Source organism: Bufo gargarizans, chromosome 2, assembly GCF_014858855.1.
Source record: "Bufo gargarizans isolate SCDJY-AF-19 chromosome 2, ASM1485885v1, whole genome shotgun sequence".
Taxonomy (NCBI): domain Eukaryota; kingdom Metazoa; phylum Chordata; class Amphibia; order Anura; family Bufonidae; genus Bufo; species Bufo gargarizans.
This window is the reverse complement of record NC_058081.1, coordinates 456,575,933-456,589,920: the sequence shown is the minus strand read 5'-3', so window position 1 is coordinate 456,589,920 and position 13,988 is coordinate 456,575,933. Positions and strand designations below refer to the sequence as shown.

Genomic DNA, 13,988 nt, shown 5'->3' with positions numbered 1-13,988 from the left:
AGAACTACAGCATGAATTAAACGGAATGTGTCATCTTAAAATCACCTATTGTTTAAGGCCTCTTTCACACTTGCGTTGTCCAGATCCGGCGTGTACTCCACTTTCCGGAATTACACGCCGGATCCGGAAAAACGCAAGTGTACTGAAAGCATTTGAAGACGGATCCGTCTTCAGAATGCTTTCAGTGTTACTATGGCAGCCAGGACGCTATTAAAGTCCTGATTGCCATAGTAGTAGTGGGAAGCGGGGGAGCGGTATACTTACAGTCCGTGCGGCTCCCGGGGCGCTCCAGAGTGACGTCAGAGCGCCCCATGCGCATGGATGATGTGCCATGCGATCACGTGATCCATACGCGTGGGGCGCCCTGACGTCACTCTGGAGCGCCCCGGGAGCCGCACGGACGGTAAGTATGCTGTTCCCTACTACACTTTACCATGGTTGCCAGGACTTTAGCGTCCCAGCAGCCATGGTAACCATTCAGAAAAAGCTAAACGTCGGATCCGGCAATGCGCCGAAACGACATTTAGCTTAAGGCCGGATCCGGACCAATGCCTTTCAATGGGCATTAATTCCGGATCCGGCCTTGCGGCAAGTCTTCAGGATTTTTGGCCGGAGTAAAAAGCGCAGCATGCTGCGGTATTTTCTCCGGCCCAAAAACGTTCCGTTCCGGAACTGAAGACATCCTGATGCATCCTGAACGGATTTCACTCCATTCAGAATGCATTAGGATAAAACTGACCAGGATTCTTCCGGCATAGAGCCCCGACGACGGAACTGTATGCCGGAAGAAAAGAACGCAGGTGTGAAAGAGCCCTAAATCACATTTTTAGATTTAACATATTTTGGTGATGCCATTTTTTATTTATCATTTAAATATCTAAATTTAAACAAAACACATCAATTCCTGCAGTTTTTGCACTGTCCACCATGTCTAATAATAGGCATCACTTCTTGGTCTGTCCAGATAGATCACTTTACTGCAGTTACCTGCTTATCTGTCATTCTAATCCTGCCTGTAATGATATCACCGCTGTGTAGAGATAAGACAGGATCCACCATTCACAATGTGATTGTCAAAGCTCATCTATTCTTTCCTTGTACAATGTAAATGCTGTGAACAGCTAAGCAAGATAATCATATTCAGAAAAAAAAAATTGTATATGAAAATAAAATCAGAATAAGAAAAAAGGATATAATCATGTTCAAGGAAATGAGTCACCAAAAATGGTATCTGCTAGTTAAAACCAGACAGTAACACATATCCTTTATTACTAATCTTTAATTTTCTGATTGTAGATTTATTTATTCTGTTTTCTGAACATGATTATGGGGGCAGCCATCTTCCCTGAGCTGTTCTTAACAGCATTTACAAAGCTTAAAATAAAATAAAAAATAGCTTTATTGCAGCCACATAGATACAGTGATCTGGAGGGGACCTCATTGACTTCTATGGGAGAGTTTTTTAGGCATGGTCTGTGACCTGAGCCGAGGATATCGTACAGGGAGAGAATAGATACAATTTGACAATCACCTATTGTGAATAGTGGATACTGTCTTATCTATACACAGAGGTGCTATCTCCTCATTACAGGCAGGTTTAGAATAACATAACTGCAGTAAAGTGATCTGTACAAACCAAGAAGTGGTGCCAATTATTAGGCTAAGTGTCTCATGCAAAAACTGCAGGATTTTATGTTTTTTGTTTAAATATAGATATTGACATGGAAAATGAAAAACAACATCAACATTTTTTTAAAACAGGTCAAACAAAAAACGTGATTTAAACAATATGTCAATTTCTGATTACACATTCCCTTTAAGGGCATCTTGAGCTCCAAGACGGGGGGGTCCCTCATTCTAGACATCTAAAATTGGCTGACTTGGAAAGTGGTTACAAAAAGAATATTTGTCCCGGATAGATCCAGTCTATTCATGTATTACACAGGAAGGCCAACGGACACCATATACAGGTCCTTCTAAAAAAATTAGCATATTGTGATAAAGTTAATTATTTTCTGTAATGTACTGATAAACATTAGACTTTCATATATTTTAGATTTATTACACACAACTGAAGTAGTTCAAGCCTTTTATTGTTTTAATATTGATGATTTTGGCATACAGCTCATGAAAACCCAAAATTCCTATCTCAAAAAATTTGCATATCATGAAAAGGTTCTCTAAACGAGCTATTAACCTAATCATCTGAATCAACTAATTAACTCTAAACACCTGCAAAAGATTCCTGAGGCTTTTAAAAACTCCCATCCTGGTTCATTACTCAAAACCGCAATCATGGGTAAGACTGCCGACCTGACTGCTGTCCAGAAGGCCATAATTGACACCCTCAAGCAAGAGGGTAAGACACAGAAAGAAATTTCTGAACGAATAGGCTGTTCCCAGAGTGCTGTATCAAGGCACCTCAGTGGGAAGTCTGTGGGAAGGAAAAAGTGTGGCAGAAAACGCTGCACAACGAGAAGAGGTGACCGGACCCTGAGGAAGATTGTGGAGAAGGACCGATTCCAGACCTTGGGGGACCTGCGGAAGCAGTGGACTGAGTCTGGAGTAGAAACATCCAGAGCCACCGTGTACAGGCGTGTGCAGGAAATGGGCTACAGGTGCCGCATTCCCCAGGTCAAGCCACTTTTAAACCAGAAACAGCGGCAGAAGCGCCTGACCTGGGCTACAGAGAAGCAGCACTGGACTGTTGCATGTCATTCGGAAATCAAGGTGCCAGAGTCTGGAGGAAGACTGGGGAGAGGGAAATGCCAAAATGCCTGAAGTCCAGTGTCAAGTACCCACAGTCAGTGATGGTCTGGGGTGCCATGTCAGCTGCTGGTGTTGGTCCACTGTGTTTTATCAAGGGCAGGGTCAATGCAGCTAGCTATCAGGAGATTTTGGAGCACTTCATGCTTCCATCTGCTGAAAAGCTTTATGGAGATAAAGATTTCATTTTTCAGCACGACCTGGCACCTGCTCACAGTGCCAAAACCACTGGTAAATGGTTTACTGACCATGGTATTACTGTGCTCAAGTGGCCTGCCAACTCTCCTGGCCTGAACCCCATAGAGAATCTGTGGGATATTGGGAAGAGAAAGTTGAGAGACGCAAGACCCAACACTCTGGATGAGCTTAAGGCCGCTATCGAAGCATCCTGGGCCTCCATAACACCTCAGCAGTGCCACAGGCTGATTGCCTCCATGCCACGCCACATTGAAGCAGTCATTTCTGCAAAAGGATTCCCGACCAAGTATTGAGTGCATAACTGAACATAATTATTTGAAGGTTGACTTTTTTGTATTAAAAACACTTTTCTTTTATTGGTCGGATGAAATATGCTAATTTTTTTAGATAGGAATTTGGGGTTTTCATGAGCTGTATGCCAAAATCATCAATATTAAAACAATAAAAGGCTTGAACTACTTCAGTTGGTGTGTAATGAATCTAAAATATATGAAAGTCTAATGTTTATCTGTACATTACAGAAAATAACGAACTTTATCACAATATGCAAATTTTTTTAGTAGGACCTGTAGATGCTTCTTTTTCCTCCTGTGGTAGGGACCGATAAATTAAATACTTGCTGCAATATTACAGCTCATCACTGGGAGTCTAGCAGAGGAATCATCTGATCAGCTAATTTAGGGTAACCTTTTTTTACAAAAAGGGAATGTAACACTAGGCTTTGTGAAGAAGTCCTCCCCCAGGAATTAAAAAAAGTAAAACAATTCAAAGGGAGTCTGTCACCACATTTGGACATTATAGGCCGCTTACATAGCATTCTGGCATAACTTTAGATGAATCAAATAGTACCTTTGTTGCGTTCTTCTGCGGTTCATCTGGGGAGAAGGAGGACGCAAGGGAAGAGAAGGGTGGGCAGAGGCTGGGGAGGGGATATATTAACAAAAAGAGGATGAGCAGCCTGGGCTCCAAAGAAGTTATCGCCGCCCCTGGGCTCTTGCGAGCCCTCATTTACATATCAATAAAAGCCCGTTTTTGCCACAGGTGAACCGCAGAAGAACACAACAAAGGTACTATTTAATTCATCTAAAGTTATGCCAGAACGCTATGTAAGCGGTCTATAATGTCCAAATGTGGTGACAGACTCCCTTTAAATATTATTTTATAATAAATATATTCAAATACCTTTAATTACATAGAATGGCTTGTTTTGTCTAGGGAACAATCATTAGGAGAAATAAAATGGCTGCCGTCCTATCAGTACACACAAGGGGGCGGAGGCTGGCAGCAGAGCCGCATGCACGCAGCCGAGTAAGCTCTGCTGTGGATCGCCAGGGAGCGGGCATTTTTTAGCCTTATATCATCAGCTAATATGGGCAAATTCAATAGAGGCAAGACCAAGGACACGCCTGGACCTCTGAAAACAACTGCTGGTCAAGGAGATTGGGGCCGGTTTGTGAAAAAGACAAGTGCGCTGCACCAGAGACGGCAGGACAAGATGGCGCAGAGTTCTGAGAACACCGAGTAGCACGAGGCCATGGACTCTGAGGAAGGAGAAGATGGTGAAACAGTGGTCTCTGCCTCCTAAGAACACCTACCAATAGCCAGAGCATTCATGCGCCAGTTACTTGCTGAAGCCATCGAACTGCTAGTCCAGGAGCTCAAAGACTTCAAGTATGATCTAAAACAGCTTGGGGATCGAGTGGAAACAATTGAGGCATCCCAAGCCGCCAAGGTGGACTTTAAAACTGCAATATCCCACAATATGGACCACACACATGCCCATTTAAACTACCTTTATAATCAATTGTAGGACCAGGACAATCGCGGGAGACGAAACAACTTGAGGCTAAAAGGTTTTCCGGAAACCATACAAGCAGACGCCATTATGCCTTTGCTGACTGACCTTTTCACAAACCTATTAGGCACAGAGGTTGCCGCTGGCATCACACTGGAGACAGCGCACCAGGCACTGAGGCCCCCACCGAGCCCTACAGAGCAATCAAGAGACATATATATATATATATTTAAAGGCTCTGAATATATATATATATATATATTCAGAGCCTTTAAATAAAGAAAAAAACTTATGTTTAAAATCCTAATGATATGAGGACTGTGTAGACTTGTGTTAACTCTTGATGTATAGCAATATAACTGCAATGTAAACGACACACAAGAAATTTGTATGTACCTTTCTAACTTCTGCCTTCCTATGTCATTGTTGCTGTTTCAACAATAAAATGTTTTAAAACCTAATCACACAGCAGGACAAGTTACTTCACCACAATTAACTGTTTTGTGTGTACTAACAGGACAGCAGCCATTTTTTTTCCCCTAATGATTGCTCCCCAGACAAAACGAGCCACTATAAATAATGAAAGGTATTTGAGAATAGATTTATAATTAAGTAATATTTAAGTATTTTCATTTTCTTAATTCCCGGAGAACAGCTTTAAAGAGGGAAAGCGCATGGAACCAAGCATGAATGTATATGTGGAGCTTGTTAGAAATAGCCGTACGGACACACGTACCGTAAGCTATGCGGATTTGCTGCAGTGGAACTGCATGTAGAAAATACGCCGCATTTCCAGTAACCGCAAAGTATCTGCACCATAATCCACACAACTTGAGGTGTAGATGTCAAATCAGCAGCGTTTCAATTCACGCTGTGCGTATCTACCGCAGATATCCCCCTTTGCAATGCGGCCAGATTTCGCTGAATTCCAGGAGATCAGACTCGCTACATGTGGCTGTGCCCGCAGATCTTCCGGGAAAAAAAATGTTTCAGGGCTCCAGGGGCTTTAAGATTCCTAAAGAAAAATGAACTTTTGTGCTCCAGACTTCTCAAAAGTGAAGTTGACAACTGTCAACTGTACAGGCCCTTATGGGGATCATTTCTGGTCATCCAGAAGGTCACCAATACCCTTCTCTTTTTTAATGCAACACAAATCAATCTAAATGTTAACCTGAAGCACGAGTAACTGAACAAAGAGTATGTCATAGCATCTTTACTGTATCCCCTGAACACTTTATGCTCCATTCTCTGGAAAGCTGGAGGGACAAAGCCTTTATACATTAAATAAATGGCTGCCTATACTTAAAACATGACTTATACCCTATTCATAAGGACTCTGTGGGCATAAAAGTAATGTAACATGTATATTCTGTACAACTGCTAGCTACAGAAATCAGCATTGTTGAACTCTACGGCAGTTCTTTCGATGCACCTATCCACCGCGCGCCTGTCTGTCTAGCTAGCTTGCATTAGCATAAGACAGGAGCTAGAAGTAGCATACAGGTACACGTTATACAGGTACACAGTCGGGAGGATTTGATGAGATATTAAGCAGAACCTTTTGTTACAAAGCTGCAGGGATAATCTTCTAGCACTATGAGGATAGCAGTGAGGAGACACAAGCATGATGGGAGAAAGAAACAAGCATGTGATATAATGGACAGTCATCCATGGCTGCTTCCTTATGTTACGGCTCAGAGGAAGGACTAATAAGATTAATAAAATTAACAGTGGACCATTAGCTATTCAGCAATCCTCATCTACCTAAAGTATTACTTAAGAAGTAATGAGGCTCTGATTGCCACACTAGTCATCCGCAGCTCAGAAAGCGGGGAGGGAAGGAAAAAAAGACAGGAGAATGAGAGAAGAAACCAGAGAAAAAACAAGGAGTAATACTGCCACCTGAAGGCAGAATGAAGAAATGCCTTAAGTGATAAAAACCATTTCAAAATAAAATCATTGTATAAATACCTGTAAACAAAATACATACTGATATTAACCCTTTAAAAACAGACACACTGTATTCAGAACCTTTGACTTTTCCTCATCAATCTGCACTCAATACCCCACCGAGACAAACAGAAAACAGAATCAAATTTTGCATGGACATAAGCATTCTGACCCTTTGCTATGACAATTAAATTTAACTCTTGGGGGCATCCCATTGCTTATAAATCATCTTTGAGATGTTTCTACACCTTGATTGGGGTCCACCTATGGTAACTATCAGAGCAAAAACCAAGCCATGGGAAGGAAAGAACTGCCCATAGAGCTCAGGGACAGAAGGTTACAAAAAATGTCTGCTGCACCTAACGTTCCCAAGAGCACAGTGGTCGTCATTCATTTTTAAAAGGAAGAAGTATGGAACAACCAGGACTTTTCCTACAGCTGGCTGCCCTACCAAATTAAGGGGGTTCTCAAGGCCAACCCTAAAGCTCTGCCTCCTGGTCACGTGACTGCTCCTGTCGGGCTTTCTTGTCTTCTGGCAAGTCTCGGTCTTCTTCTCTTCCTTTCTTGAGCAGGAGATGAATGGTCATGAATGACCTCACCGCCTCCGGCAAAAGTAAACTACGGCCGGCGATCTTCACTCACCATGTAAGCACACTATGCTGAATACTTGTGCTTATGAACAGGATTGCCGGCCACTCTCTGCAGTGTACAGGCGTGGATGGCAACACTGGGGCAATGTGGATGGCAACACTGGGGCAATGTGGATGGCAACACTGGGGCAATGTGGATGGCAACACTGGGGCAATGTGGATGGCAACACTGGGGCAATGTGGATGGCAACACTGGGGCAATGTGGATGGCAACACTGGGGCAATGTGGATGGCAACACTGGGGCAACGTGGATGGCAACGGGGCACTGTATGTCACTCAGGGCATTGTGGATAGCACATGAGGCACTGTGGATTTCACATGTTATAGGTCACTCTAGAGGTCATCGTTATGGGGGTACTGTGGATGTCACTGTTATGGGGGCGCTGTGGAGGTCACGTTATGGGCGCTCAGTATTAATGATAGGGCTCAGGCAAACAACTGAGGACCAGAATAGGACTTGTTTTATCTTTCACAGAACTGACATACGGATGTGAAAACAACGGGGACTTCATTAGTGTACTTTCCATATCCTTATGTCAGTTCCAGAAAAGAGAGAACATGTCCTATTCTGGTCCTCAAATCCATAGAACTAAATAGGACTGCAAAAATGTGGTTCGCAAAATGGATATGGTTGTGTGCATAAGGGTTTAGATACATAGCTCAGCAGGCAGGATCATACAAGGTAGGATTAGATACACAGCTCAGCAGGCAGTATCATAGCACAGGAGTTATAGATGGAGTAGCTGCTGCAGACAGAGCAGAGTGGGAGCGTGGTCAGCCTGTGACTCATAAGGCTACTTTCACACTTACGGCAGAGGAATCCAGAAGGCAGTCCCGTCGCCAGAACTGCCTGCCAGATCCGGCAAAACGTATGCCAACTGATTGCATTTTAAGACTGATCAGGATCCTGATCAGTCTTAAAAATGCATTGCAAGAACGGATCCATCTGTCATACGGACAAACAGATCCGCTTAGATTTTTTTCCACATTTTTACTGGTCTGCGCATGCAGACCGGTAAGGACAGATCCGGCACTAAATACATTCCAATGGAAAAATGCCGGCATTCAGGGAAAGTCTTCCGTTTTTTTGGCCGGAGATAAAACCGTTTTATCTTTTGCCTGATCAGTCAAAAAGACTGAACTGAAGACATCCTGAACGGCATGCTCTCCATTCCGAATGCATGGGGATAAAACTGATCAGTTCTTTTCTGGTATAGAGCCCCTAGGATGGAACTCTATGCCGGAAAAGAAAGACAAGTGTGAAAGTACCCTCACTGTGCAGTGCAGCCAGGCTTGTGCATCAATAAAGTTATGTATTCAACAAAACAAGAAGGGGAGAAAGTAAACAGATCTGCCAGGATAATGGGATGTCTTCCAGGGAGGGGAAGGAAAGCTCAGACATGAAAAACAGGTATTGGGGGCATATGTAAGTATGGTGAGGGGTGTTAGGAGCATAGACAGAGAAGTTAGATTTTGGGACCGGACAACCTCTAACTAAACTGAGGGAAAAGGGTCTTGGTAAGAGAAGTGACCAAGAAGCCACTAGTCACTCCGGCTGAGCACCAAAGATCCTGTGTGCAGATGGGAGAAAATTCTATAAAAAATTGAACCATCACCACAACACTCCACCAATCTGGGCTTTATTGCAGAGAGGTCAGAAGGAAGTGTTATCGCCGTAAAGGAGACGTGAAAGTTTGCAAAAAGAGCACCTACAGGGACTCTCAGATTGTGAAAAACAAGATTCTGTGGTCTGATGAAACCAAGATTGATCTTTTTGGCCTCAATTCAAAGCATTGTGTTTGGAGGAAGACAGACACTAATCAGTCGTGCCAATACATTCCCCACAGTGAAGCGTGGTGGTGGCAGCATCAATGCTGTGGGGATGTTTTTCAGCATCTGGGACAGGGAGACTAGTCAAGGTTGAGAGAAAGCTGAAGGGAGCAAAATATGATCCAGAGTGCTCGCACCTCAGAGTGGGCCAACATGAAAGTGACCCTAAGCACACAGCCAAGACAACACAGGAGTGGCTTAAAGGGGTTGTCCGGGTTCAGAGCTGAACACGGACAGGTCCCCATTTTCACCAAGACAGCCCTCATGATATGGGCATCGGAGCTCCGATGCTCTCCTTTGCCCTGCGCAGAATCCGGCGACGTACCAGGCTCTCCATGGGGAAATCTAGGTGGAGGCTTCCGCCTAGAAGTGAGCCCGGTGACGTTACCGGCACTAATGGGCAGGCTTTAGCGCTGCCCTAGCCTGTAAAACGGCTAGGGCAGCACTAAAGCCCCTTCATCAGTGCTGATGACGTTACCGGCCTAGCAGCGTAAAAAATATCAACAAACAGCAAGAGCAAGGGAGACCATTGGAGCATGAAATGCAGCTCATGTCAGAGGGGTGAAAATGGGGATATGTCTGGTTCAGCTCTGAACCTGGACAACTCCTTCAAGGACAACTCTGCAGGTCTTTGAGTGGCCAGCAGAGCCCTGACATCTCTAGAGAGACCTGAAAATGGCTGTCCACCGAGACTGTCCCCATCCAACCTGACAGAGCTTGAGCGGCTCCGCAGAAAAGAATGGCATAACATCCCCAAATCCATGTGTGCAAACCTTGTGGCATCATACCCAGGAAGACTGGAGGCTGTAATCACTGCTAAATGTACTTCAACCAAGTACTGAGTAGAGGGTCTGAATACTTATGACAATGCAAGATTTTAGTTTTCCCTTCAATAAATTAGCAAAGATCTCTAATATTCTGTTTTCCCTTTCTCATCATGGGGTACTGAGTGCAGAATGATGGGGAAAAAAATAGTTTTTTATTTTAGCACAAGCCTGCAGCATAACATGTAAAAAGGTGGACTGAAGACTTTGTATTAGGGGACATAGCAATGCTCCATTGATTTTGTGTTATAAGATACAACTGTGATGACCACAGAAAAAGCTTTAGGGACAATATTTATTTCACACTGATATTAGAAAAGTTCAATCTTTGTTGATCAAAAGGGGGAAACCCTGAATTTAAATTATTTACATATCTCTAGTTATCTTTCCAGACGAAATAACATTTTATACTAGGGAACTTCTAGGTAGGCTTGTCTCTAACATGCATCTACTGTATTACTCCTAGGAGTGATTCAAGCAGGAAAATTCCAAGTCACTGCTGTGCATTTTTTAAAACGAAAATCTATGGACCATTTAAGTGCCTATGGTGCAGCACAAACAGGAAGTCATAAAGCGCACCATTATCTTCTAGCTCTTAAAGGCAACTATTCCAATAACAGGGGATTTCTATTATACCGTATTTTTCGCCCTATAAGAAACACTTCCCACCCCCACAGTGGGGGAAAATGTCAGTGTGTCTTATGGGGTGAATACTAAAGAGTGCTTCTGTGCTTGATTTGTACTCGCTGCTTCCTGGCTTTCTTTTGCAGGGCTCCGCACACTGAGCTGTAACCTGAGCACAAAGTGAAGATGTTGGCGTATTCACATTGGGGCCCTCATCTGAGGTCTGAATGGAGGTCTTTTTCACAATGGGGGCCACATCAGAGGTCTAATTGGGGGTCATATTCACATTGCGGGGTCTCAATGGGGGTCTTTCACATTGGGGGTCTGATCTGAGGTCTTATTGGGGGTCTGATCTGAAGTCTGATTAACATTAGGGGTTTGATTGGGGCTCTAAGCTAAGATCTGATCTGAGGTATGAATAAAATAAAATAAAAAAATATATATATTCTTACTTTCCTCCTCTAAAACCTAGGTCAGTCTTATGGGCAGGTGCATCTTATAGGGTGAAAAATACTATATATCTTTCCAGTTTAAAGGAAATAAAGGGATGGATCACTTATAATCGCTATTTGTTAGGTGGTCCCTTGGCAATTATCTGTGGATGAAATCTGTCAGGTAAAGTTTAATTTATCTTGTGGGAGCACTTCAAGAAAATTGAAGTGTACCTAAACCTTCAAATACACTTTATTTAAATCTATTCAAAAATTATTCTCTAAAATATATTTTTTCTTTCTTTTCCTAGTCAAATAGGCACCTGAAGTTCACACTTTGCAATCCATACTCCCGTACACTGCTGCTACAGCTGCACCGAGGGCCGAACAGGAAACAGAATTGCTTCTCGCCTGTACCAGCAAGGCTCTTATGAAGCCTGCCATAGATGTGTCTGACCATCTCCCTGGTGAAATCCTTAGCATTTACAGCTTTAGCAGTGCAGACACAGGAAGAGTAGTGATGTGCTATGTTGACCTCCTGCCCTGCACCCACTCCGCTCTGTTAATAGCCTGTACCGATGTGGTATGCAGGCTAATAGCAGAATGCAGCCAGTGAAGGGCATGAGCTCACATAGGACATCACTACTCTGCCTGTGCCCACACTGCTAAAGCCTCAAATGCTATCGATTTCACAGTAAGCCGGCCAGACTCATCTATGCCAAGCTTTAGCAGGGCACCGCCAGTACAGGCAGAGCAGCGATCCTCAGGCCTGTACAGCACGCAGTGCGGATGTAGGGGAATCTGTACTCCAGTAGACAGCGGTGTACTGGAGTATGGATTGCAAAGTGTGAAAGGCACCTGAACTTCAGGTGCCTATTTTGCTAGGAAAAGTATAAAAAATACCAGTGTCAGGCAGCTGCTGCCAAGGCCAATAAGATAATGGGTTGCATCAAAAGGGGCATAGATGCCCGTGATGAGAACATAGTCCTGCCACTTTACAAATCGCTAGTCAGACCACACATGGAGTACTGTGTACAGTTCTGGGCTCCAGTGAACAAGGCAGACATAGCAGAGCTGGAGAGGGTCCAGAGGAGGGCAACTAAAGTAATAACTGGAATGGGGCAACTACAGTACCCTGAAAGATTATCAAAATTAGGGTTATTCACTTTAGAAAAAAGACGACAGAGGAGATCTAATTACTATGTATAAATATATCAGGGGTCAGTACAGAGATCTATCCCATCATCTATTTATCCCCAGGACTGTGACTGTGACTAGGGGACATCCTCTGCGTCTGGAGGAAAGAAGAAGGTTTGTACACAAACATAGTAGAGGATTCTTTACGGTAAGAGCAGTGAGACTATGGAACTCTCTGCCGGAGGAGGTGGTGATGGTGAGTACAATAAAGGAATTCCAGAGGGGCCTGGATGTATTTCTGGAGCGTAATAATATTACAAGCTATAGCTACTAGAGAGAGATCGTTGATCCAGGGATTTATTCTGATTGCCTGATTGAAGTCGGGAAGGAATTTTTTATTCCCCTGAATTGAGGAAAATTGGCTTCTACCTCACAGTTTTTTTTTTGCCTTCCTCTGGATCAACTTGCATGATGACAGGCTGAACTGGATGGACAAATGTCTTTTTTCGGCCTTATGTACTATGTTACTATGTATCATCTGTATTCAGGATCATAATCCCTGACAAGTAGGAGAGGATGAGGCAGCTCTTTACCTCAGTGTTGTAAAGTAACTTGTCCTCATGTGTGATCAGGACAGGTTTTGTGTGAACTAATGGGACAGCAGCCATTTTGTTTCCTCTGATGATTGCTCCCCAGGCAAATCAAGCCATTATAACTAATAAAAGGTATTTGAGAATATATTTTTAATAAAGTAATATTTAAGTATTTTCATTTTCTTAATTCCCAGAGAACCACTTTAATGTGAATCCTGCACTTGGCTTCCACTGGAGCTTCTCACTAGGGATTTAAAGAAAAAAAAACACTGGGCCAAATAAGTAAGTGACCTGGCATTTCAATCAGGGTCTCTGCCACCAGTTTATGCTGCACTCAGATAAAGCAGCATGAAACTGGTGAGTCTATAGGAGCAATATTCAGCAATCTAGACCTAGATTGCCACCTAGTGGTGGTAATAAGTACATAAGATTTGTAAAAGCTTGCTTACGAATGTACACTTGAGTTTGGGAAATCTGGTCTACAATTTTCTAGTAGGTAAATTAAGGTACCAGATGAATTAGGGTTTTGCAATAAAATATCGTTTTTTTTTATTATATATATCAGCTGCAATATCTTAGTTATAATTAGGTTAGGTCTCACTAACCAGTGATTTAATCGGCAGAATTTATGCAGTTTTCTTAATTTCACTACTATAGATCGCTGTGCTGCTCTTTTGTACTTACAGCAATGAAAAGATGTAAAGAAAGGTGTATTATACAACGTAAGGTACACAACACTCTTAAAAACACATCACGACAAGATGACTGTTCATACCTGGCATCATAGTCATTTCTGATCAATAAGAGGTGCTGTAAGATAGAGAGAAACAGCTGTTCTGCTGCAGAGTCTTTCACCGTGTTATGCAGAACCTGGAAGACTTCTTGAACATCAGTAAGAATATAGTTAAGGAAAGTGAACTCAAACACGAAATACACAGTAATACTAAATAGTAATAATGAGACTGTTTTGCTGTTCTTAAAATGTTTGTGAAAATCAAATAAAAATATCTGATTTAAAACAGTAATAATGAGACTAAATTCAAATTGCTTAACATTTTGCTGGCATATAACCACTGCAGCCAATCACTAGCAGCAGTGGTGATGTTAGTAATACATGCCTCCCAAACTTCCCAGATTCAGTGAGACAGTTGCAGATTTGGGCCGCTGACCCTGGATGGCCACCACATGT

General features: G+C 42.9%; 1 protein-coding gene across 3 annotated transcripts in view; it reads right to left on the bottom strand.

Moving 5' to 3' along the window:
- DIAPH1 (diaphanous related formin 1) overlaps positions 1 to 13,988 on the bottom strand; it is a 218,675-nt gene that overhangs the window by 133,746 nt on the left and 70,941 nt on the right. For all 3 annotated transcript variants that reach the window (XM_044281006.1, XM_044281004.1, XM_044281005.1), the window contains one exon: positions 13,575 to 13,691. In XM_044281006.1, the coding sequence (XP_044136941.1) occupies positions 13,575 to 13,691 (117 nt within the window). The remainder of the gene's footprint in view (positions 1 to 13,574; positions 13,692 to 13,988) is intronic.